The sequence below is a fragment of the Lethenteron reissneri genome, chromosome 44, assembly GCF_015708825.2.
Source record: "Lethenteron reissneri isolate LAM-NWPU_2019-01 chromosome 44, ASM1570882v1, whole genome shotgun sequence".
In the NCBI taxonomy this organism is placed as follows: Eukaryota; Metazoa; Chordata; class Hyperoartia; order Petromyzontiformes; family Petromyzontidae; genus Lethenteron; species Lethenteron reissneri.
In genome coordinates this window covers 6,710,548-6,737,714 of record NC_083822.1, presented here as the reverse complement: position 1 = coordinate 6,737,714, position 27,167 = coordinate 6,710,548, and the positions used below count along the sequence as shown (strand labels likewise).

General features: G+C 48.1%; 1 protein-coding gene across 4 annotated transcripts in view; it reads right to left on the bottom strand.

Moving 5' to 3' along the window:
- Positions 1 to 394: 394 nt before the first annotated feature.
- LOC133353515 (complement C1q tumor necrosis factor-related protein 1-like) overlaps positions 395 to 27,167 on the bottom strand; it is a 30,744-nt gene continuing 3,971 nt past the window's right edge. For 2 of the 4 annotated variants that reach the window (XM_061569816.1, XM_061569818.1), the window contains exons 2-3: positions 7,658 to 7,952; positions 395 to 3,646 (exon numbers count right to left, since the gene is read on the bottom strand). In XM_061569816.1, the coding sequence (XP_061425800.1) occupies positions 3,099 to 3,646; positions 7,658 to 7,940 (831 nt within the window). In that variant the 5' untranslated portion in view covers positions 7,941 to 7,952 and the 3' untranslated portion in view covers positions 395 to 3,098. Of the gene's footprint in view, positions 3,647 to 7,657; positions 7,953 to 12,415; positions 12,530 to 21,786; positions 24,685 to 27,167 lie in introns of those variants that run through there. The other 2 variants (XM_061569817.1, XM_061569819.1) reach the window with 2 other exon arrangements.

Genomic DNA, 27,167 nt, shown 5'->3' with positions numbered 1-27,167 from the left:
CGCGGGAAGTCACCGTCACTTTACGTTAAGTTAAATCTTGACTTAGAGCTTTCGTGACTGCAGGAATTAACATTCTTGGGTCCTGTTATTTTCTTTTAACCTATCTACGTGACTTTACCGAAAGACCCAAGAATAACAAAAGTTCGTTCTGGCTGCTTTTGTTGTTGTTGTTACCAAGTTACAGCAACGATTTTAAAAGTTACATACTCGATAGACCCTTTCGATTTAAAGCTTTCGTGACTGCAGGGATTCATCTTCTTGGTTCTTTCGGTAAAGTCACGTAGAAGGGAAGTAGTAAAATAATAAAAATAAAACATGATAAAATATTTGTATTTATTTTAAAATATTGTATTTATTTTATTATGTTTTATTTTTATTATTTTATTACTTCCCTTCTACGTGACTTTACCGAAAGAACCAAGAAGATCGATAGACCCTGTTCATCCACGAGAAGGCCGCACATCGTGCTGGTGAGGATTGCTTGAAGAAAAGCCCAGTCCGAGGTTGTTGTTGTTGCTTGAATCAATGCGACTGGAAAATATTTAGACGGGAAATCGAGGCTTACGTAGCTGGCGAGTTTAAAATGAATTTCATCTGGAGATTAAAGAAACCCTCTTTCCTGGTTTGCATACAATTGTCTTGCAAAGCTGGTTACACGTTAATATTGAACCCTCCGAATTCTAACGCTGAGTGAGCCTCGGGCAATTTGGTGGCAGGGCCAGTGCAGTGGAAACACTCGTGCCTCGCAGCAAGAAGAACCTGGGATCGCTTCCCGACTCGGGTGCCTTTATGTGTGGCGTTTGTACGTTTTACTCCTATTTGACATGGGTTTCTTCCTACAGCTTTACCTGGTGACTGCCAACATCCCAATGCTTATAACTGACCTGAAAATGACTCAATTGGGATTCGACACGGCAGCAGAAACATCGCCTCCCTCCCGCTGACAAAGAGCCTTGAGACTCGGTGAGGTGTTTCTGGGTATTCATTTGTTTTTAGAAATATAATCGCTATTTTGGCGCAGAAAAATCATCAAAGGTACCTTAGGCTGGCTCTGTGGGTGTTGCTTCATCAATTGCTGGGTGTGTACGGCGCATATTCTGGATATATGCATCAACTGACTAATGCCCTCATATACCGCGCTCGCGCGTCGAGTCTCAAGACGAAACAAATGAACACCGCGGTGATATTTGCTGGATGCCGTGACTCACGCTTTCTCCGTGTGCCATTGACATTCTGCCGACACGCGTCTCTTACAAACGTCGACAGGACCACCCAGTTTTAGTGGCATTCTGCGCTGAGTTTCTTTATTAAACATCGCTGCTCCGCCGCACATCCCCCTCATTTTGACAAAACTCATCAATTGTGGAATTCATAAAAACAACTTGTCAGATGACGAAGAGGAAATAAGTGTTCGTTGGGCACGCCGACACTGAAATCGTATTCGTAATGTGACGTGCCCTATGGGATGCAGAATCAGGCTCTTTATTTATCCTGGAGAAATCTGACAAGCTATGAAGCTCTTTTTCACAGATGTCCAGTGGGGGGCGAGCCAGTGGGATGCACACGCCATAGCAAAAACACCGAAGACAAATATTTCCCAGATACACTTTAATATAGTTTGTTGGGGCAAGTGCTGTAAGCGAGCACCTATTAAGGCCGCATGCAAGGCGCATGTCAGGGCGATGTGTCCAGCACCACGCCCGACCACATTTATTTCTCCAATGCTGATGTTTTGACACCACACCCCCCAGGTGCTTATGTGAGGTCCAATGAACCCGGAGGAGACCGATGACCGGGGTGAAATTTCACCTGCCACTCCGATGTTTACCGTGGCCGGGAATCAACATCGGCTCGCCGGGTTCAGAGCGCAGCGCGCAACTCCACCACGCTGCCGCTCCCCGTCCTCACGCGCGCCCGCGTGCACGCGCTTTTTCAATATGAAGGACAGTTAATATAACACGATAATGTCACGTGAAAGAAAAGCACAGCACAGGATGGGGTTTTCGTAATCTTCGCAGGATAGCTTATAGATCGCTATGCACACCACTCAGAGTGAGTGAGCGGTTCAGTTTCCTCTGCCATCGGGTAATTTATTCAAAGAATTGCCAAAACATGTCTGCTGACTGTTGCGAACTGCACTTTAAAGACCCTCTGACATCATATGCAAGAATTATGCCACCGTTGGCCTATGGCTTTGCCCAAAAGGAAGTGCTACACGCCCGTTCATGGCCCACCTCTGCGGGTGACAATTCCGACATCCCTGGGTGACAAGGATGCGTGGCTGTTCGTGGTTGTAACATACAACTCTCGGATGTGATTTCGAGTTGCACCGCGTGTTGTTCAGCGGGTGTCCAACGTTTCGCATCCACATGCTGCGAGCTTCTTCAGGAACTGAATTGAGTGGTTTGCTACGCTGTGCTAGTATACCAGAGTAACGAAACTCCACACACACACACACGCGCGCGTACGAGAGGACGACACATCAGGGTCCGCACAGATGGCTTCACAAACACGCCGTATGTTTAGCATGGACGATGGCACAGTCACTCGCAATCCGAGTTGCATCTTCCCGCTTGAGCCGCGAGTGAGATGGCAGCATAGCTGATGTGCTGCCAGCTTCCGGCCAACCTCGCATCCCAACAGTTTCGGGAATTTCACGAATTTCTGCACACTTCGCACGCATGGTGGATGGCGCGGCGCGTCACCCCGACGATCTGGCTCACGGTGCATCTGGGCCGAGCACTCCATCCTCACTGGCGTGGCTCGCTCAATTATCTCGCTCCTCTCACTCACCGACTCACTCGCTCACTCCCTCACGCCGTCCGTGTGCAACCCAGGTGTCCATTGATGGTGACGAAGGTGTCCGGCACTGTCACTCGCTCCCTCACTCAATCCCCTCACTCATTCTCTCATTCACTCAATCATCTCACTCGCCGCACTCACTCACTCGCTCACATTCGCTCCCTCAGCCGATCCTCTCTCACTCGCTCCCTTAAACTTGCTCGCCTGCTCACTCAAACACCTCATCGCACCGAACTCACACAACTCCTTCCCTCTCTCGCTCGCTCGCCCGCCCGCCCGCGCGCCCTCCAGCCAGCTCACTCCACTATGGGGTGCACCAGGTATCCGTTGAAGGTGACGTAGGTGTCTGTGCTGTCGCTGTAGACGGCGTTTTCACGCTCGCGCTTGTAGAGTCGCAGCCAGAGCTCGTCGCCCTCGGCGAGCTCCAGCGTGACGCTCTGGCTCTGCATGATGCTGCGGTCGCTCTGCTGCGCGTAGAGCACCACCTGCGGCCGCTCGTTGAGCATCAGGTGCACGTAGGTCTCCTTCGAGTTCCACGTGTGCACGTTGAAGCTCACGAAGTAGAGGCCCGGCACGACGCAGAAGAACTTGCTGGTGAACATGTTGAAGTGGCCGTCCGGGTTGGCGAACTCCGTGTCGAAGGACAGCACCGAGAAATAGTCGCCCGAATGCAGGGCCGTGCGCCGGGCCACCGAGAAGGCCGACGTGAAGACCTTGCAGTCGGCGCCGGGCGAGCCCGGTGAGCCGTGCGGGCCCCTGGGGCCCGAGGGCCCGCGCGTGCCCATCGCGCCGTCCTTGCCCAGGTATCCCGGCGGGCCGTGGTCCCCGCGGGCGCCCCGGTCGCCTGCGTGCGCACGTGACGGGGAGAGATTTTGACGGAGCCTGGCGGCGTGGTTGACACCGCCAACACGCCGAGCATCGCGCGCCGCGCGGACATCCGCGTGGCACATCGCACCGACCGCAGACCACTCACACACCAAGCGAGGGTTGCCACGTCGGCCGCACGACACTCGGCTCACACTCCCTACACCGTACCAACACCACACGCCACGTACGACAATCCTCGCCAAACGCACAACACCAAGCCACGCACCGAACCCCACACTCCGAAACTCCGCACAATGATTGCTGCACTCCACACACACCACACATGCATTGGCGTCACCAATGCATGGATGGGCGAGCGCCATGCACTACACGGGTGTTATAAGCTGCTGTTGCTGCTGCGGGGTTGTGCTGCTATGTTGTGAGCAACAGAGGAGAGGGCAGCAACATCTATGGTCGTGCTATACCCAAGTGCCACCATATGATGCACAAGTGAAAAATTGTAAACGCTCTAGTGTGCGACTGTGGTCATCCAGAATAGGCCGTGCAACGTACAACGACGCAATGCCCGACCCACAAATACGAAGGAGACATCATGGCGATGCACTGCACTGCTCCGGACACGGTTGACTGGGCCGTACCACCTTGATGTGAAATTGAGGGGAGGGAGGAGGAGGAGAGGGGAGGAGGGGGGAGGAGGAGGGGGGAGGAGGAGGAGGGAGGAGGAGGAAGGAGGATGAGGGAGGAGGAGGAGGAGGGGGGAGGAGGAGGGGGGAGGAGGAGGGGGATGAGGAGGAGGAGGAGGGAGGAGGAGTGAGGAGGGTTGAGGATGGAGGAGGAGGGAGGAGGGATGAGGATGGAGGATGGGGGAGGAGGAGGGGGGAGGACGAGGGGGGAAGAGGAGGGGGAAGAGGAGGGGGAAGAGGAGGGGGGAGGAGGAGGGGGGAGGAGGAGGGGGGAGGAGGAGGGGGGAGGAGGAGGAGGGGGGAGGAGGAGGGGGGAGGAGGAGGGGGGAGGAGGAGGGGGGAGGAGGAGGGGGAGGAGGAGGGGGAGGAGGAGGAGGAGGAGGGAGAGGAGGGTGGAGGAGGAGGAGAAGATGCCACCACATGTATGCGCCCAGTCTTTCAGCGACCCACACTGACCAGCTTGAAATATGGTTAAAGTAACCACACCCACCACATTCGAGCCCCGAACCTGCACGGCATTGGGGATTCCTTCATCCAGCAGTGGATTTCCCAAAGCGCAGGTAGATGTGCACTGAGCCACATGCTGTGGCAGTTATTTTGTATGATCTGGGCAGATTGTTCCCTTACAAACAAAATAGTAAAACGTATTAACATATTTAGTGCCTGTGAGCAAACTTACGTGCGTAGAAGCTGAATTTCAATAAATCTATAGAGGAGCACATATCTAGCAATTCCGCTTGAAAATATTATCTTTTTAGATTTATTTCTGGCGAGAATAAAACATATTTTTTGCCAAATTTGAATTTATTTGCCGAATTTTGAACATTTTAAATTAAAGTGAGCTGCTATCAGGCACTGGCAGTCAGTCAGTTTATTTTGGGTTAGGTCCATTGAGCTGAGAAGATTTTTGTCAATGGCTACCCAGCCAAAACGACCAAACCCGTTACATGGGAAGGGAGGGTTTACAGGGGCTGCATGGACCGGCTGGTACACAATAGCCAGTCAATTGCATGGAAAGGTTCGGGTTTACAGGGGTTTCATGGAACAAAAGCAGGGACATTTGATAAACATGAATACATTATAAAAAATACCAACCAGATCTCTGTACAATGAAAATCTAGTGAGCAATTCAAAATAGCATTATGCTAGACACTAGTGAGAGTAACTTGACATTTTAACATGGCATTCATAACAGCAAGAATTACAATTGCATTCCCTATTTGAATTAACAGCATGAACAAAAATGACAATGTCAAGTTCCCTGTCACCAATGGTGTTTTCTAAAGAAATTCACAGGGTTTTTGGCAGCAGTAAACATAAAAGCAACGCCCTGAAAGCAGACAGAGATAGTCGGGGTCACAATATTGAGACCAATCTAGATTAGAAGTTTTTCGTGACTGCAGGGATCCATGTTCTTTGGTTCAGCAATTGTTTCTTGCTGTGATTGTCCCACCTGATGACGGATGCTTGTGTTGCGCCCAAAACTTCATGATTTAATTTATTTTAAATTATACTTACGTGACTTTACCGAAAGAACCAAAGAGTAATATTGAGACAAGCGACCAATGTATTCCAGAGGTTTGGGTGCCACAATTGAGAAGAGCATTGACCCATTTTGAAAATGAGCTTCTTAGCTCAATGGGTTTCTGATTCCAAGTAATAAATTTGCCCTTATAAAGCGCATTTCTACAAGGTACCCAAAGTGTACATCACAAAAGTCAGGAAGTATCTCATTGGCCAAGGGGAGCAAGAAATACGAAGTATAGGAGCTACTTGTAGAGTAAGTCACATGACCGGATCTTGAATGGAATATAAAATCTCGCCATTCACAATCCACAAATATTTGGAAGCCTCACCATGCCATGTCGATCATGTTTTTTTTTAAATATCATATTTCACCAAACTGTTCATTGCAGGTTGATGAAGATCGGAAGGTACGACCGGTTCTGATGTTATCCATTGCCCGGAATAAAAATGGGATTTGCCAGGTTCCACTGTGACACAAAAATACTACTTACCATATTCTCCTTATTATAAGACACACTTCTTTCGTAGAAAAACTGAAGGGTGGGTGAGACCAGATTTGCTTCGGTTCATTAAAACCTATCACAGGTTTGAGGTGCGTTTTACTTTCTAGAACACCGTATAAATGGGCACCACAGTGGTGAGCTGTTATCTGCCTCGCCGGGTATACAAGGGGTCGTGGGTTCGATCCCGACCCTGAAGTCAGTATATTTGTAGTTTTCGTGTTCTCCCTATGGTCGTGTGGATTTTACAAACAACATGCATTTAGATTTTTTTGGCTGCTAGAAATGTCCACATGATATCATTTGTGGCCAAGTCTCCACTGAAGGAGAGCTAATAGCTCAGTGGGCTTTACCTGGTAAGTAGAAAATCATTTAATAGTTTAAATAGATTAAATTGTTAGAACACAGTATATGCCATAGACTTAGCAGCAGCAATGCGCGTGCACAGCCGACATCTGCCAAGGTCCCACGGAAGATGACAAAAAGACAAAGATCCCCCGTATAGCCTTAGCAGACTGTAGGGGCAAGTGCTGTTAGCGAGCACCTATAAAGGCTGGCACGGCACACGGGTGGGTCGGTGGCCAACACAACACCCGGCCGCCTTTGTCTCCCTAGTGGTGATGTTGACACACCGCACCAGGTACTCATTTGAGGCTGAGTCGACCGGGTCGCCGGGTTCGTCGTGCAGCGCGCTCACCGCAACACTGTCGCTCCCCACACGGGAGATGAAATCACACTTTCACCTATAGGTCAATTCATGATTCTCAGCCTATAGGACTGCACCACAAAAACATCTAACACATTTTTGGTGTCAAACATTAATTATTTAAGACAGCTCTGAGGGCCGATTGCAGTACATTTACAAGAGGTTAGTTTGTGGCTTTTCTCATGTAAACACTCGTTAATTGGCCGACAGAGCTTGGGGTGGAATTGGGAACACATCCACCTTGTTAATGTGTGTTGAGTTGGCGAGAGTGCAGCCTGGAGGCTGAGGTAATATACCACAGCCGAAGGTTATAACGAAAAAAAAAGCCTTCCCACTTTGGAGTCGCATCACGTTGAGACGAGACTTCTTATTTCTGCGGGCGCTTTAAATGAATTAACGCATCGCTCTGTGTGCAGATGTCGATAGTAACATTGTAACAAAATTCGTGCAAGATAAATAATTCAGTTTTAACTACTCCCTCTCATCATCATCATCATCTATTTTCCCAAACGACTGCTACCATGTTTTAACTCGACAAATGTCAGCTCCAATTGGGCCGTACTACAATCTATGGCAACTCAACAGCAGCAGCGGCGGCAAGCAGCGTTCACCTTTGAGGATGGAGATCTCGATCTGCGGTGCTGCTGTTGTCGTGGTTTGATGGAGGCTGTCACCGTGGCGAGGCGGCCACCTCGGGGAGTCGCAGCATCTCACACATGCATCCTCAACCTGACGCACCCCCTTGCCTCCGCGCACCCCCGCGCCCCCCTTTCTCTCTGCGCCCTTGCTCCTTCCTCCAGCTCCGTCCTCTGCCGAAGGGGCCCCCAGCACTCTCGAGGACGGCAGCACCAGTGCCAGGAAGATGGCCGCCCAGTGGGCCCAGGCTATCACCATGGTAACGTGCACCTGGTGATGGAAAAAGAGACGTTGAATTTGTTATAACATTGCTTGACACGAACTGGCCCTTCTTCGTATCATGTACGAAGGTGTTGAGTTTAATGTTTCACGTGTTAATTTTGCTTGTGCAACACCGCCGATACAGAATCGCCAAATAGAGTAATACGTTTTTTACCCTTTTATCTGGCACCAAAACTGACACCTTTATACAAGGGATCATGTTTGCAATAACCACAACACAAGCAGTCAAAATGCAAACAAAAAAAGACAACTCTGATAATGATATGCACTGTCCTTGAAATTGATTGGTCCACACCCGAGACGGCTTTTCTTAGAGCCTAGTCTCCACTGTTGTTGGACCAGATGACGCCAAAAGGCGTACAACTCGAAAACAGGGCACTATCAGAGTATTGAGAGCTCGGGGTAAGCATTTACACCAAATAATTTGACTTTGAATTTGCCTGCCGAGAACAGGCCCGAAATGTAAAGTAGCTAACAATAACCAGCACTCTTGAAGTTGTAATACCGTTCTTGATAAAGATTGTTGCATTTGGTGTAAAAGAGACGATGAAGGGGAATTCCTAAGTGGAGCAGTGTGAGGGAAGAGGCAGAAAGAGATGCGGTGTGACCTGTAGTGTAGTGAGTGAGTGGGTGAGCGAGTGGGTGAGTGAGTGAGTGGGTCAGTGAGTCGGTGAGTGAGTGGGTGTTCAGTCAGTCTTTTCTGGAGACACCCTAGCTACTACTGTAGGCACACACTAGGTGCTTTCCATCTTGCACCTGGTGAGTCGCTACTTCCAGCAGCTGCCAACGCCGAACCCCGGGTAGAGGTTAGCTACCCTGGCAAACTCAGTATCTGAGTTGGGTCGGTGGAACCCTTGGTGGAAGAAATACCATCAAAACGTCTTCTCCGACCATCTACGGCATCCAGCATCATCTCTAGCCGTCTAGACGTCGTCTTGCCACTGGATACAGATGAGTTTGGAATAGAGAGTGAGGTCGAAGTTGCGCAACTGTTCCTCACTTAAATCTAATTAAAAGCGCAAGTCATGACACCATCATCAGGTCCAACAAAAAATATCAAAGATACACCACTTAATATGGGTGCTTGGAATGTGCGCACACTTATGGCCACAGCTGGACCAAACAGACCTGGGAAACGTACGGCTCTTGTAGGCAGATAACTTGCCAGATGCGAAATTTACGTTGCCGTCCTAAGTGAGACCCGGCTAGCTGACACGGGACAGATTGCAGAAGATGAATCCGGTTTACACCTTCTTTCGGAGTGGGCGTGGAGAAGAGAAGAGATGTCTCACTGGTGTTGGTTTTGCAGTAAAACTAACCTGGCCGACCAAATGTCAAGCTTATCCCAGACAATTTGATGACCCTGGAGCTTCATCTACCAGGCAAAAAGCAGGTCACCATCATCAGTGCCTATGCACCAACCATGACAAACTCTTAACAGGTCAAAAAAAAGTTCTAAACTGACCCGGAGAATACAATTGCTGCTATAACCAGCAAAGATAAACTCATTATTCTCGGCGACTTCAATGCCAAAAGATATCAAAAGTCATGGGAAAGCCTTGCTCAAGATCGTCCGACCTGGCGAAATCTCATCTGGGACGGTGCTACCACCTCTGAAACCAGCAGGACCAGAAATGCCATGGTGAAGAGACAACAGTGCAAGACCCATATCAAGAGACCTGTTCCCCAGCAGGCTGCTACCATCATATCATATCCAATCTGGGCTCAGATTGGCAACCTCAGCCATCTGTGCTCTCATCGTACCCCAGACTCATCCCAAATGAAGCGTGTCATGGCCATCATCAACCTTTGATGAACGAATAAGGAAGGAGTGAGTGGGTAAGTAAGTTAGTGGGTGAGTGAGTGGGCTGGTACGTGCGCGTGGAAATGGTTTCTAAGGTATGGAGGAGGAGGAGGCGCAAGGCTGTGGATGGCTCTGAACGCGAAGGCGAGGATCTGGGTGCCCATACGCTCGTGCGTTGGGAAGCCAGTGAAGTGAGGCCAAGTACTTGGGGTGATGGGAAAGATTACGATTTACAAACTTGCTTGCGAGCGACGGCGGTGGGGGTCTCGCGAATGCTAGCGGCGCTCACAACATCCATCGGGCAGCAAAATGAAAAAGGGGCGAGCGGAAAATGAATGTGAAATGTTGCACAGCCTTCATTGGCAAAGAAATGAGGGTCGATAGCAGCCACATTGTACGCAGGAGTGTGCAGAAAGCATTATGGCTTGTAAGAGCGCTCATTAATTATAGAAAGAGCAAATTAATTAATGTTGTGCAAAACAAAGACTAAGTTGTTTCAGACTCAAATTACACGGTATCCATATGCTATTCATAACCTTCAGACAACTGCTGGAAATTCGACATTGATATGGTTGAGGAAAATTGCTCCAAGGACGACCGCAATGCCAAACCTGTATATATTTCAAAAATACTGTAATTTATCAACTCAGATTAATAAGCTTCAATGAGTCTCAAGACTCATTAGAACAAGTTAGGAAAATGATGTGCACCGGTGTAATGCTTTTCAACATGCATTTTTGGCCATAATCCATTATAGAGGTTTTTGTGTTAGATCGCGTAAATATATGAATGTGTCATTAAAACTCGCCACCACCCGACACATCCAACTAGTAAGGGTTGTCACGTAAACAGAACGTGGCCAATTCGTCACTAGTACAGCACACCGGTATGTTGGAGAGCCAAGCCGCGACATTTACAATCTGAGTATGACGTTTCGCCAGTAATTACAACTAGCCTCATGCATTTTTGTATTCGGAAATGCATTGAAATGCTAGCACGGTATGGAAGTCGTCGGATAGTTGTCAGGGCAAAATTATGTTTGCATGTTTACAAATAGTCCTCATGTCATGGTTTGTGTCTCCCAAGTTTTGGCCAACCCATTGATCAATGTGGCTGGTTTTAAATTGGGGTAAGTTCCGAATAGCAACAGAACTTTTATAAACAACGTTTTAATCACAAGCGACAGTTGCAGGAGAATGGCCAGAGCGAAGGCATCAATGCGTTCAACCCGAGTGAGAAAACATGAGAAAGAAGCCCACGCTGGCCAATATTGTCAGAGGTTCACCCAGAGTGGATGCTTGCAAATCAAGGCTTCACGCCTATTTCTATGACTTCGCCTTGTGATTTTATTTTGGCATCTCACGATCATTTTATTTTTTCATCTTCTTGTTTTCCCTTCTCTTTGTGTATTTATCTTATTTTATGAGTGTTTGTGCAGCATGTGTGAATGTTTGCTTTATATTAACTCGAGTGAAGCAGCCTTGAACCTCATGGTATGAAAGACACTCTATAAAGATTATCATGATTTTTTACTTTATATGCTGCTGTAATATTCTTTTGCACACACACGCACGTGCTAATGGTCGTAATTTTATTTTTGGCTACGGCCACGTGGTAGTCAGTAGATGTATTCCAAAATTTATTGAAGCAGCCTATTGATCGCATTAGGATCAAGACTGTTACATGGACAATGTGTTGATCAAATTCCAACCTTTCAAGAATCTCCTCCCTAGTGCCTTGACTCTTTTCACGACCGAGTACGACATCAACACGCAACGAAGCTTCGCCCAAACCGGACTGATCTTCAACAGGTAGCGAAATCGGGAAATCGAGTGAACTCGGAGAATCAACATTTCTGAGTTGTGAGATGAATACGCTACGGCTGTCTCAGGCACCATTGCGATTCCTGGGGTTTAGTGTTAATAGCCAAGTTTCGCAGAGCCAGAACACCATTATGATTCGAATGGTTCAATATTTCTGCCCGAGGCTTCCAGAGACAATGTTGAGAGTGACTCAGCCGCAGGCAATCACCTGCTAAACAGACGCAGTGTCAGAAATAGTTGTTGCGCATGTCCATCCCTTCCCCTGCTTTGCGAACAAGTGGTGAATATATTATATCCTTTCATTTGTCTCTATGTACACCGTCATCGCCATCATCAGATACGATCATTCCACTGCTGGATGAAGGCCTCCCCAATCCGCCACCATCTCTCACAGTCCTGCCATGACATCGTGTCGAAGTCAAGTGTATTTTTGGAGAACAAAAAAAAATGTAGTTTATATAAACAATGAAGGTGCTTAAGAATTCTAAGGCTATGGTTTTGACATTACTGCCAGAAAAATGCCATGTATACGCAGTACAAAGTCACCGACACCATGCAAATCCTGTTAATAACACCCCTGATTCACCGTTGCGCGTTATTAGTATTACTTGCGTGATTGTTCAAATCAATCTGGATGCGTTCACGTCGTACGTACTTTTTCATATTTACTTTGAAGAAACGGCAACATTTATTTCGTCAAACACACCATTGAACTGCTCAGCTAAGCCGCAGGGATATAATGTATTTTGAAAGTAATTTATTAGCAAAAAAATAATAATACGTTTTCAGCGATCTGTCAAACACGTGCATGACGAGATCCTTACCAGTGCTGTTCGTCATGGGGGGTTGTTTGCCCATACTTCACCCGGCGGTTGGCAAACGTTGGGGACCAGGGACAGATTCAGACTGCACTTGCCACCACTGACGTTACAGTCAAGTGACCGGGCATCGGAGCGCAGTGTTGCTAACTCTACGCCATTTCTCCACGTGCAAGTGCCGTTTAGCGAGCGCCTATGGGGCCGTCCATAAATGACGTCACGCGATTTGGAACGATTTTTTACCCCCCCCCCCCTTCGTCACACGGCGTCACAAAAAGTCAGACCCCCCCCTCAAATATGACGTCACAAAGCTTTGCACACACCCCCCCCCCCCAAAAAAAAACATGCTTCAAATCGCTTTAAACTAATGTCATTGTAGTTTATTATTTAATGTGGCGCTGCACTCTGATGTTGTAGGAGAAAACGTTTATTAAAAAGTATATTTTATTAAGTAGAACGTATTTAAAGTTGCGCATTTTGATGTGACGTCACATTTCTCAAGCCCCTCCTCCTCGTCACGCATCGTCACAAATGTCTGCCCCCCCCCCCCCCCAGGCGCGTGACGTCATTTATGGACGGCCCCTATCGAAATCTTGGACGCCGAACGAGCGGGACGCTGGTGACCTGTCCACCCCCTTTGTCTCCCCCAGCGCTGGTGCTCACCCAAGACCACCGAGAACTTATTTAAGGCCCGGGGCACTCGAGTCCGTGGCGAGGTCGAGCACCAGGTCAAGGCATCGCACTCCACGGGAGCCAGCCGTGGGGCTGTGGAATCGAACTCAGGTCCCCCCCCCCCCCCCCCATTAGTTTTCAAAAGGAATAAATGAAAGTGGTTAATTTAAACAACCTCACTGAACACAGAGATCATCACCGCACGTGCTTGTTCCTCATTTACACCACACAAGCGCATGGAGTGAATGAGTGGGCCGGTTCAGATATTCTGTCTTTGCTGCCTCCGAGCGAGGGGACCATCTGTCTCCAAAGGCGCTGTTGCTGCATCTGTGCGGCGCGTTCATTGCTATCACGATAGTACGAGTGGTGGATTTTCTATTGGTGCTACAGCTCCCACTCCCTGGGCAGGAAGCTGAACACTCCCCGCACCTCCGATTAGCACGGTTGGTTTCGTACGGTGCGAAAGAAGTTCAACGTACGTGCGTGTGTACACGGTCACGGAAATGCTCAAATTAGATTGTGCGACACTCACGAACAACTCGAGGGTGCAAGATGGCCGAGAGATGGAAGGAAAGGGATTGGGTTAATAAACTATGTGCGTTGGCACTTTGAGTGCCATCTCCTTGCATGCGTGGGTTTTCTGTGGTACTCCAGATTCCTGCCACAGGGAAATACTCATTCATGGAATTGGCCCAACGTCCCAGTGTAGCCGGATCTCCTCTCTCTCTCTCCGACTTGTTTTCGTGTTGTACCACGTGTTGTTCGGCACGGTGTCCAACGTTACGTGCTGCATACGGGGAACTTCATCAGGAACTGAGTTGAGAAGCCCCCAGCACGTGGTATTGGACATCGGACATGGCGCTCAACGACGCGTGGCACAACCAGAAGCACCGACACAACAAAACCGATGCAGAGCACCCAGCAGCACGGCCCTGCTGGAAATAAGTATAACCCGTAAAAACAAAGTTTTTCACTCTAAATCCTTTATATGCGTGGCGGCTAGAGTCCTCTCGTCCTCTGGCTTGAGATGGCTGCCACCTATGGGTCAGATGATTGTCTGCCAGTATTAAGTAATTGGTAATTAAATATTTAATTTGTTTTCCCTAAACAGTGTAAAATTTTGGAAAAAAATTTTCACGAACATTAATTGTCTCGCACAACGAGTCTGTGTGCAAAATGTCAGCTCGATTGGATCACGGCAAGTGGGTTAAAAAACGACCAAAAGGTTTGCACGGTCGTAAGCAAGCACGCAAGCACGCAAGCACGCAAGCAAGCAAGCGAACTTAATATAAAGAATTTAAAAAGACCTCGTGACAACGCCAGGCTTCTCGCGTGGACAAAAATGTAGCTGCACTATTACTTTATTGCTTTTTGGAAGTTCAAGCTCCAACGCTGCCCTTTGTTTAAAAAAAAAACGCAGCAAATTACAAAGCAAGATATTTTTATATTTCAATGAAGCGAACCTCAGCCGCGACTCACCCGTGTCTTTTCTCCGCTCCTCCGAGCTGTTGGAAGGGATACCGGGAGAATCCTCCTGTGCGCGACTGTGCGGTTAGCGCTGAACCCACGATCTCTCAACTCACAATCTTAAGGCCATTGGGTTATATCGCCTGTCCGTGGTTGACTCGCCTCGTCTCCCATCATTAAATATGTCGAGTAGCTCCAGATTTCATCCGAAAATCAACAAAAGCCCCAAGACTGCGTTTGGGTCGTGTACGTTACAACCTAGCATCAAAATGAACACCGCACCCTCTTACTTTGCCAGTTGCCACCAGCGAGCCAGAACTTTGGCACGAAAATGCAACAGAAATATGCTTTCCACATGTAGCGGTAACAACGCCACACCCCTTGTCAATCCACGACTGGACTAGGGCCTGCCAGAGTTTCCACCTCTTCCACAGACCAGACCTGCACGTATTTCTCAGCCAACTTAGACCTATCAAAACAGTGCAGGACGCCGCACTGTACTGCAACGAAGTGCAACTCAATGACCACCAGGTCAGTGCAACGATGTCATTTTTGCTGCGCTACCACCTTCTGAAAACGTAACCCCGCAGCAGCCTGCAACGGCAGGGACACGTGGCGACTGTGGAGAGGCGCGGAGAGAGGGCGGTTAGTATCCCCCCTGCCCGCCCCCTGGCTTGGAGGCGAAGTGTTTTTGTCAATCAAAAACTGTGAAAAAAAAACTTTTTTTTGTGTTACCAGGTAAGGCCCACTGAGCTATATAGATCTTTTTTTTTTCAGAAGCTACCTAGCCACAAATGATATCTCAACGAATTGACTTATTACGTGGACAATTTAACGCAGCCGAATACTCTAAACGCGTGTTTCTAAATGTGGAGGGAAAGACCAGAAGGTCCAGGTGAAAAATCCACGCGACCGCGGGGCAGAACACGCAAACTCCAAATATACAGCAGGCGTCAGAGTCGGGATCGAACCCACGACCTCCTGTATATCAGGCGAGGTAGTTAACATCTCGCCACGGAGAGACACGCAAACTCCAAATATACAGCAGGCGTCAGAGTCGGGATCGAACCCACGACCTCCTGTATACCAGGCGAGGTAGTTAACATCTCGCCACGGAGAGACACGCAAACTCCAAATATACAGCAGGCGTCAGGGTCGGGATCGAACCCACGACCTCCTGTATACCAGGCGAGGTAGTTAACATCTCACCACGGAGAGACACGCAAACTCCAAATATACAGCAGGCGTCAGGGTCGGGATCGAACCCACGACCTCCTGTATACCAGGCGAGGTAGTTAACATCTCGCCGCCGTGTCGCCCAATGAGATACCGAAGCTATGGCTTTGCAGCCCCCACACCGAGATCCGTGAATGTGCACAAGTCGCATGGGTGGCGTGTACCGGGAAGATGGTGCGTAAGGATTGACAAGTCAGGAAGAAGAAACATGATTCTAAACATACTCTTTGGTTATTTCGGTAAAGTCAAGTAGGTAGAAAAAATAATAGATCACGACGTTTCGATTGCAACACAAGCAATCGTCATCAGGTGGGACAACCACAGCAAGAAAAACTGCCTGCTTCAGCAGTTTTTTCGTCGTGATCTATTATTTTTTCTTCCTACGTGACTCTATCGAAAGAACCAAAGAGTATGGATTACTGCAGTCACGAAAGCTTCAAATCAATAATTCTAAACAATGTGTGTGTTACGTGGGAATGCCCACTAAGCACAATAGCAACAAACACAACATCGGGAACCTTATGGTGCCATAAATAAAAGAAAACGGCCAGACAGCAGTGTCAGCCATGTGGGCCAGATTGTAGATTGTATTCATCTTCCGTAAAATTAAACGCACATGCGATGGGAGGCAGCTGTCTGAGCGCGTGCCTGCTGCGTGTTTCTTGTGAAGACGGGTAGCGCAGTGGTTGGCGGGCTTCGCTTTGAACCCGTCAATACGAGTTCGATTCCACGACTAACACCAGCGGCGAGTGATGTCTAAAGCGGTCCTGCGCCTTCTCTCGGTCAGCTCAGTATTAAACGATTGCCTGGTGCGATGTGTGAACAGCCCCACCGCCTGCCATGCCAGCACAATCTTCGTCGGTGCCCATTAACCACACTTGCACAACAGTCGATACAGCTGGAAGGGGATCTTTGTCATCGCAGTGCAGGGCAGCAGTGCAGTGGATTGTGCACTTTGGCACCAACCCAGCGACCTGAATTCTGTAACCCAGCAAGGGATAAACGTCAGTGTTAGAGCAAGCAGTGTCTGACCCTGTCGCAGGCCTCCCCTAGGTTAACTCAGCATTAATTAAGTGCGTGATGTAGTGCGTAAACATGTGTGGGGCTGGGCACAGCATACCTCGTGCATCATGCCGGTTGTTATAATCGGTGCTCATGAAACATCCCTGCTCAGTTCCTCTGTATAGCTAAACAGGGGGCCTTTGTGAGTGTGTGTGCGTAAATTGAATGCGGTGGTTAGCGGTGCACTGTGTGAGTCGATGTTGGAAGGCGTGGCACAGTGGTCCGCACGTAACACTTTATGGTACAATTCCAGAAATCTGAGTTTTATTCCCAGCCACGGGCAACATCAGTGCCATATGGTATCTGAACCGATCCAAATAAAAGTTAAAAATATATATGAGAGTGAATGCTGGTGGGGGAGGGGGGGGGGAAATGTTACGTTTTATAATCTGAGGGATGTGTTAATGACAGAAGGCACTGTGTCATGTCAATAAAGTTATTCAAGCCTAGTCACACTTATAATTGTGGACGTGGCTGTGGTGGCAATAGGGGCGACATATCGATGGAATGGTTTTGCACACTGCAATTGCAGCCCAGAGGCCACCGCTCCCACGTCCTGGTGCTTTGGTTGAAACAGCGGGGCAAGCTCCTGAATCACCTTCCAATTGTCCGGGTGCAACCACAGTTAAGTTGATTGGCAGGCCATTTGTGGTAGGGTAAAGTGTGGGTACCTCTTCTAAAACATTTGGCCAGTACGCAATAAGTGGGCCAAGTTAACTCCCTAGATGGGTATGGGTTGGAGGGGGGACAGAATGTGTATTTATAATCCGGAGAATATGATGATTGACTCATCATATTCTCCAAATCGGTATGGGATATAGTATTGCCCCCTTGCACGTGTGCGTTTATTCCAGGTACTCCAGTTTCCTCCCACGTGTAAACATTCATGAATTTACCAAAAAAACATCTCAATATATAGAGGACCGCAGAGCTTGGGCAATTGCCTGTGCTGATTCACTCCTTGGTGGCCACTGCCTTCCCGCTCGTCTGTGGTTCCTCCTCGTGCCTCTCTCGACGAGAGCGAGCGAGTCCTGTGCTGTGGCAGCGCGGTGTTGCAAGTTCACTATATTATTATTATTACAAGAAGAATAAAGCTTTACTGTTGCAACGCAGAGCTGTGCAGGTACTGAGTGGGTGGCACACACTGCGATCAATTTTTTGCATGTGTCAATTTTTTTCCGGTGGGATACTAAAACCATTCCTTTTGGGGAACGACACTGATTGCGTAAAAAACAAAACTAATAAGAATGTCATCGTGTAATATTAAAATGTCTCTGGAATTAAACGAACATGAAATATTACTCATTATTGACTGACAATTGTATTCAATGAAAACGCTTCAAAAACGGTGGATGGCACCTGGCAGCCATCTGAAATGTCGCGAGGGAAAGGACAAAACTGACCCCCCCCCCCCATACTCCTCCTCCTCTCCGCCCTCCCCCTCTGAGTGCACTTCTGAGTACTGCGCGCACACACAATGCAGAAGTACGCGGTACGTACAAAAGGCAGGAGAGTGGAGATGCAGCGGTGCCAGTGCTGCCAGCGGCGTTCAAGCCGTGGCGAATCTTCGCCGCCCTTCTTGGCGAGCACACTCCAGCGGCGTGCGGCGCTTTCACCGTGAGTCCTCGTGGAACAAAACTAAACTCGCCAACTTCAGGCTGGCGCTGGCTCTCCTCTCCGTGTGGGTGAGGCAGGGCTAATTACAGCCCCAACTTGCGATGCGCTGCATGGCATTCGCTCACACTCACAGTGAAGAACCACAGACAAGCGGGAAGTTACACCCTCTCCCACTAGCAGACGTCACATTGCGCTTGCAAGAATCGATCGCAGTCCATCAAAATTGTGTTATTGTACGCATACACGTTATACAAACACAATTGTTACGCACACATTTTGTTCGCACGCAATTTTATCATCCTGATGTCACATTTAGGCGAATGGAACGAGCAGAACTGCATCGAGCAAGATATTAAATAGCCGATAAACAATACCAGAATCTAAATATTTATTGCAATCAATCATCAAATTACGTGGACAATCATGCCAGGATATCAGGTCGAACTGGTGACTTCTGAATTGCAAATCCAGTGTGCTCACAAATTACACCACGGCCCTCACCTAAAGGTTTCCCTGAAGTCTTAGAACTCAATCTTCCCGGTTCACTGCGAGTCCTTTACTCTCTCGCTTTGTATCTCCCTCTCTCTGAAGCCTCCTAAAAGCCCCTCGGCTTAAAACATCGGCTTCCTGCTCTCACGCCAAAATATAATAACCGAGACCACGTCCATGCTGAACACGAGAGTGTGTGTGTGTGTTGCGTCGATGTTTGTTTTTATGTTTAAAACAAACTGGTGCAGAACTTTTAGTATCCCCCAGCGAGCCACACAAACCCCCTAACCCCACCAACATCACCCAGCTACCAACACCGACCATCAGCCGTCGTCGATTTGAGGCTCAAGGTCTATTGATGAAAAACGAGAGGTGGGGGGGGGGGACAAAATGATCACGTTGCACCCAAGCGCAAGGCGACTCTTGCAAGAACAAGAAGAATCCGTGTGAACAATACGATGCGGCTTCCAACATCCTCGCAAAACGCGTGTCCAATTAAAATTCTTCATCGCACTTGGTGTAGTGGCGGGTGGTGAGATTCATAACTTGGAATAAATTGGTATTCGCCAATAGGCCCATATACATATTTAGACAGCGCATGCAGTTCCCTCTGTTGCGTCTATTGATTGCTGTTATGAATCACGGGTTGCCTTTTGAGCAGTGTGTGTAAAACGCCACACGGCTGCCTGCGTGCCACCGTAGTTTAGCAACTTGACGCGAATCGGTGATGACAATTGCTGACACGAACGTATAATTGGCCTTTGATCACGCTGAGTGTGGTACCTTCGTGTGAGATATCTTTAATTAGCCATGATCAATCCACTGCTGGATGAAGGCCACCCCCATGCAATTGACGGATCCTGGGAATTCCGTGGCAAGACAGGAGAAGCAACGCCGAAGTGCCGGAGAGAACGTTGTGCAACTGGGTGTTGCATTTGACGGGGAAGGAACGGCTGAGCTGGGTGGGACACGGTGCCACAGGTAGGGGCAGGGCCGGTTACCGGCACCGTCATTGGAGTGGTTCCCACAAATCTGGCTAACTGACGGGAAGAGCTCAGAACGGATGGCGGGACACTGTTCGGGCACATCTTGTTTACGTCACAAACCTTACTAATTGGCTGTGTCGGTGGTGGTGGTGGGTTAACGACGAGTTTATGTTGACGCGATCTAACCCAAAAAACCCTTGATATGGATAATATTGGTCGCGAAAGTGTAATATGTGTAAAATCGATCTTGCGAGAAGTGGTTGCACCAATTGGCTTTAGCCGTGGTGCCCATCGTGACCCTAAATTGAATTGAATCAATCGAGCGTGTGTCCCAGCTCGTGCCGAGACTGTGAGGATTTTAATCTCTCACTCTCGTCTGGCCACTCCTTTGAAGGCTTCGTAAAATGCACGGCTCACAGCTGTTTTGTAAATGTTGTGTATTGAAGGGGACATTGCAACAAAAAAAAAAGCATGTGTCTATTTAATGTGTGAACACTTTCTCACCCATTAATTAGCCTATGTTATTTCATTAACGTGTGTGAAATGTTAATTCATTAATTATTTCGCGCATCACGAGAATTAAATGGCACTTGGAAATGTATTTATACCTCCATAAAATAACGAGCAACCACGCTCAATGCTGCGGCTTTTAAGCATTCCGTGCGTCGTAAAACTCATAACAACGCAATAAGGGTTTCTTTCATTAACACGGAATTAATTTCCCACTACGTGCAATTAATTGTGTTTATTAATTATCGGCCTCGTTCCGTTTAATATGTTAATAGTGTGTTATCTGGCATTATGCTTTCCATTCTGTGATCCACATTTGCATAATCCCAATGTCACAATTAATCCTGAACGCCGTCTCCCTCCGTTGCTCATTGTCACTCTCATTTTCCGCCGCGATGTAGCATTTGCGCTGGATATCACCTTTATTTTCAATATGGGAAGATGTTTTTCCTCCCCCACCCAACAAAATGTTATGCCCACTGCGCTACTGGAACCATTTCATGAGATGATGAATCCTTTCGAAAATCTCGCAGCGCCGTGGGTCGGATATTTTTGCTTCGCAGAACTTTTGCACAGACCTTCAAACGGACTGCTTTCATCACTTACTCAGTCCGAGTTGGGGTCGCATGTTCCCGCACGCTTTCAAACCGGTATTTTTTTCTGATCTCAGAGACAAAACTGCAGCCAAATAAAGTGAAATGCTCAATTGAACACAATTTTTTGTGTGTGCACTTGTTGGTGACTTGGCTGAGACCATCGACTCGACACAATTGAGAAGCCGGTTAAATCAAAGGATACGAACGCTGGATCATCGCAGTACCGCCTCCACGCTCTGAAACCCATGGGCCAACACTTGGTTGTATGACAGCATCGCGTTCCAAATTTGCCAAATTTTAAAATGTTCCCTCCTTACTTCACCTAATTGGGAAAAAAGCACAGAGGGACACCGTCCGTCCCTTGCCGGCAGGGTTCTACCGCGTGTCACACAAAACGGTGACGTCCAAAGGGAAGCGCGGGCCACTAGTTCGTTTAAAAAAATTTACCCGTAAAAACACATTTTTTTCACTATAAATCTTTTATATGCGTGACATCGGTTTTATTTTATTATTCATTTTTGTTTTTCTTGAGTAAGAGTTTCATTTTTATCACATTGGGATTTTAAATTAAATATGACATTTTTTTTCCTAAAAAGTGGAAAATTTTGGGAAAATACATTGTCACGCACAACGAGTCTGTGTGCAATTAGCTCTGTTTCACCCACACGGAGAGGAGAGCCAGCGCCAGCCTGAAGTTACTGAAGTCTACCCACGAGTTTAGTTTTGTTCCACGAGGACTCACGGTGAAAGCGCCGCACGCCGCTGGAGTGTGCTCGCCAAGAAGGGCGGCGAAGATTCGCCACGGCTTGAACGCCGCTGGCAGCACTGGCACCGCTGCATCTCCACTCTCCTGCCTTTTGTACGTACCGCGTACTTCTGCATTGTGTGTGCGCGCAGTACTCAGAAGTGCACTCAGAGGGGGAGGGCGGAGAGGAGGAGGAGTATGGGGGGGGGCAGTTGTGCCCGTTCCCTCGCGACATTTCAGATTGGATCACGGGAAGTGGGTTAAAAAACGACCGAAATATTTTTACGGTCGTAAGCGCGCAAGCAAGCAAGCAAGTGAACTTAATATAAAGGATTTAAAAAGCGTTCAATTCACCCTGCGATCTGACCAGCCCATATTACCGCAACTGCATTTCGGCCGAAGCCAGCTGCAGAAACTTCGGTCTGTTGAGAACTGCTGAATAAATCCTGAGCCACCAACGCCCCAACTGCTTTTTGGCTTGGGTACGGTATTTACCAGCCTACATATGAATACTATGACCCTTTTACTTTGCCAGGTGCCACCAGAGTTGGAAATATGTTTTCCACATGTAAGTATAACAGGCCTCTCTTTGTCAATCCACTGCTGGACAAGACCCTGCCAGGGTTTCCACCACTTCCATAATGTAGTCCAGTCCCGCACATTTTTCTCAGTCAGCCTCGGCGATAGCACCATCGCGGCATTCTTGCACTATGAGAATGGTAGGAACGTGAAATGTATCAGCAGCAGCGGACAACTCTTTTTGCATAAACAGAGTGAGCTGGTCTTCCGTTGAGCTCACTATACGTGGAGCGAAACGTCGGACACCGTGCCAAGCCATGGGTGGTACAACCTGGAAAACGCATCAAGTGAAATTGGTGAAGTTCCGGCTCCGAGAATTAAAAACTAAATTAATTTTCACGACGACTTGGCAAAACTTTTCCTCTGCAGCAGGGCATATGAGATAGTGCTCCTCGAACATCGTGTGTGGCTAAAATAAAAGGGCCACTTGAAGGAATGTCAGAAGTAGTTTCGCAATATCTCCTTCTCGGGTCTGTTCTCCGATACCGCGCCACGTCGAGATCGGAATGGACACATTCGCTCTCACGCCAATAGCGCAACGCGAATACAATTGTGGAATAAAAACGCTTTGTTTAAAAAAAAATGCTCACTCAGCCCGCTCACTCACTCACTCACTCGCTCTCTCACTCACTCACTCTCACTCACTCACTCGCCCTCTCACTCGCTCGCTCACTAACTCACTCTCTCGCTCTCTCGTCTCTTTCTTGCCGAGCGATCTCGGAGTCATAAAAAAACCGCGTGCGGCGAATGATTCCGTCACCGAGCCCGATGAGCATTTGTGCTCCCATTGGGAAATTACCACCAGGGATGAGCGATCACGGCTATAACCGCTCGCTTGCGTGCGGCAGAGGTTAACAGCCCGTGCCTCGGCGCACTTGCGTTCATGTTGACAGCACACACAAGCATGCAGAACCCCAGTAAGTGTGTCTCCGCACTGGCTGTAGAATTCGCCCATTGAATATTGAAAGGTGAAGCTCTGCAATCGTTTGCTCGCACGACAATGCCGGTGAAAGGGCTTCCACTAAATGCAGCTTCAGCGAGCACCTCTAGCGGGGTGTTTGGCCTACTCTTCCACGCTGGCCAGACGGCTTGGAGGAGGAGGAAGCACCCACAAATGACCGCACCACGCGCGGCCTGCCGGTCGACTGACCTAGCTGCGTCGTACAGATCTGTATTGCTGCTCGGTGGACAGAGGGCGTGGGGGATGATCGGTAAACCTTCCCGTTGCTTCAACTGCCATGCCTGGACGGCGACCCGAAACCGGAGTTGCTCGGACTGCAAGCGCGGTGTGCTGACGATTATGCCTTGGCAGAGCAGTGTCGTATTTTTTTTTTCGAAATGTTAATAATTATAGCCGGGTCTTTCGCCGGGGGCCGAGCGGCAATTTGCGGCATAGTCACCCACCCCCCACCAACTCACCCTCCAGTGCCTTAATGAAAAGGCGCCTTCCAATTTGGTGAAAGCGCGCGCCGGAATGGATTACCGCGGTTCATAAGCCCGCTTAATTCTCAGCGGGTTGCGCCTCAAGAGCAGTTAGCGAGAGTGACCCCGAGCATAGCGGACGTGAATATAACGCGAATAACTCCCAGACGGCGGTGGATCAAATAAAACTGATAAAGACAATTACGGGACAACGCGGCTTCATCATCATCATGATCTGCCTCATTATCATCATGAGACATTTTCTATCCACTGTTGGATGAAAGCTCCCCTATGCCGTTGCCATACGTCTCACGGTCCTGCGATGCCACAGTCAACCTCACTTCTGTGCATGGACACCTGGAGCTAGAATCGTTTATTAATCGTAGTAATGAGTTTTTACCCTTTCAACTGGCGTCGTCTGGTCCAACACCAATGGAGACTAGGCTCTAAGAAAAGCTGTCTCGGGTGTGGACCAATCAACTTCAAGGACAGTGCATATCATTATCATTATCAGAGTTGTTTCTTTTTATGCATATTGACTGCTTGTGTTGTGGTTATTGCAAACATGATGCCTTGTAAAAGGTGTGAGTTTTTGTACCAGTTGAAAGGGTAAAAACCTATTACTATATTTTGCCACTGGTAAAGGAGGTCTCATAGTGTCGTTTATTAATCATTTACAGCCCTGTGCCAATCCACGGCGGCTTGATAGATTGACCATACTTCACCCGACTGGTTATTGATGTGCGTTGAGTGCTTTGGTAACTGCGGGTTGGTGAAGGGTGAGTGGGATGCCAGGGATGGTCCAGATAGCACTCACCACTGTTGTTAGCCGTCTGGTTCGTAATCACGACTCCCCACTGGCAGTTCTTACAAGGCATCTAAATAGGACTGCATCTGAATGTAAACCAGAACCACACTCGTCAGTAACACTGCCTCACAACTACATATATACACACACGCACGAGTCATATGCTGGCATTTCTACAAAATAGCAACTCAGTTTCTCGCAAGCAATTAGTTCAATTATCAGAAGCCACTGTGGCCAGTGTCCATAGCAGCAACGAGTACCAACATTCTCTGCCTACTGAATCATGTATGTGGCAAATGAGCGCGAATTGCTTAATGACCACATCAAGAAACGCTAACTGCCAAAGTGATGCCACCCTCCAAGCGGCAAGTCCAGTGGGGTCTGGCCTGTACCCGTGGGCTATGCAGGCTGCCGTTTACTCTGCACAGTCCCCCAAGCGAAGGGCAGCCTGGGAGATCATTAGTAGCAAAGAACCCCAGCCAATAGGAGAGCCACAGTTAATCGATTGATCAACTGGAATCGAGTTTCAAGGCTCGGAAATATAAGCAATTAATATTCCGCCTATCAGCCGATTATGCAGATAAGTGAATGCAAATGATATGCAAAAGATGAAACGATTAATGCAAACATAAACAACCCGTTGGCCGTGTACAACTCAGTTCCTGAAGAAGCTCCATTGCACGTGGAGCAGAACGTCGGATATCGTGCCAGACAACAGCAGCACGAGGTAACTGCCAGAAAAAATATCGAAGGCGTGTGCAGCAGCACAACCATGAAGATACCAGAGTAGATTTCCAGTGCAGGCTAACGTTACATCTACAACAACGATGTAGGTGGGGTGGTTGGCAATGTGACCACGTGCGAGGAATGAAGTTCAACTCCCAATAATTTCCCCACCACTTTGTAGCCAAGGGCCTTGGGCCCCTCTGACAAAAGTGGACCCCGACGCAATTGCACCGCCTGCACACTCACTCGGTAGCTTCCGCACCTGATTTAACAGCTGAGGTCGTGGAGAAAATACATCTAAATACACTGTGAACGAGACGAAACAAAAACGAGAGAACTCTACCCGTGGGACAACAGCAGGCTTCCCACAATGTGGTACCAATTTTAGTACCCCCCCCCCTCCCCCAGATAGGTGATGGTCTAAATTCACCCCTGGTTAGGCTACTAACAACCCCGGGGAGATTCCGAACACGTACAGCGATATCGAAAGACACTTTCTGAAAACTGGTTTGGAGATATAAAGACATGAGCATGAAGTTCTGGATCAGATACCGTTATAGCCATCCAAGATGCAGTGTGAACACAGTTAGAATGAAACCATGCAATGATAATGAGCAACAGGATATGAAGGGAGGCCTGTACCATGGAGTTAGAGATACCTATAAACCAAGCCAAATCAGTGGACAAGAAGTGCTCTCAACAAAGAGAACTAATCTTGATTTGAAGCTTTCGTGACCGCAGGAATTACTCTTTGGTTAAATTTCGATTTAACGCTTTCGTGACTGCAGGGATTCATCTTCTTGGTTCTTTCGGTAAAGTCACGTAGAAAGAAAAAAGAAAATACATAACAGTTCACCAAGCTCGGAGAGAGACACATACACAGAGTCACAGAGATAGACAAACAACACGGAGTTGTCTGTCTCTCTCTCTCTCTCTGTGTCTCCCTGTGTATGTGTCTCTCTCCGTGTCTGTGTTTGTCTCTCTGTATACGTGTCTCTCTCCGAGCTTGGTGAGCTATTATTAATTTTACGTGACTTTACGGAAAGAACCAAAGAGTAAAGGGAACTCATTGGGAAGAGAAGTGGAAAATACAGCAGAGCATGAATATCGTTACCTCTGGCGAATATTGAAAGAGTACCAGAGTGAATATGATTTAAAGTACAGCAAAAGCAGTGCTGTCGGAAGACTTGGTAACGAAGAGCAACAAACCAAATGTTCCCCGAAAGAGAAAGTTTTGAGTCCCTACCTGCTGTGATGTATGGAAAAAAAGTTGATGTTTAGTGGCAAAGATAATTGAACTACATCTCGCAATGCGTGTGGCGAAGCGTACGGAGGCGTGCACGTGGAATAACACCGCGGGACGGAGATATCGACACGTGGGTCAGGAAAACGAATGCAAGCCAGAGGCGTTCGTGACTGTTTAGGAAACGAGTGGACTTGGACCTGGGGGAGAAAAAAAACTGCGATTCTGCATGGGTGGCGGTGCGCAGGCACGAACAAGGAAGACTCTGTGCATTTGTCAAGAACTGAGGAAGGGCCATGGCCCAAAACGTCGCTCATTATATATTACTTGACTCTTTTGGGCAAGAGTCATGGTTGGAAGCGGAGCTGAATTTCTCTCCCGATATCTTTTGAAACGCTCGTCGTCTGGTTTTCAGGAGGGGCTTATCCGGCCTAAGGCACCACCACGAGAGTCCAAGTGACACCTTTTCATATTAACCCTATATCTCTGTGCCCTCTATTCCTATAATTTTGTGGACAAAAATGATGACCACGAGGTTAAAACAAGATGAGAGGTATGTGGCGTGAAACATAAAAAAAGATCAGGAGCATCCTTCCAGAC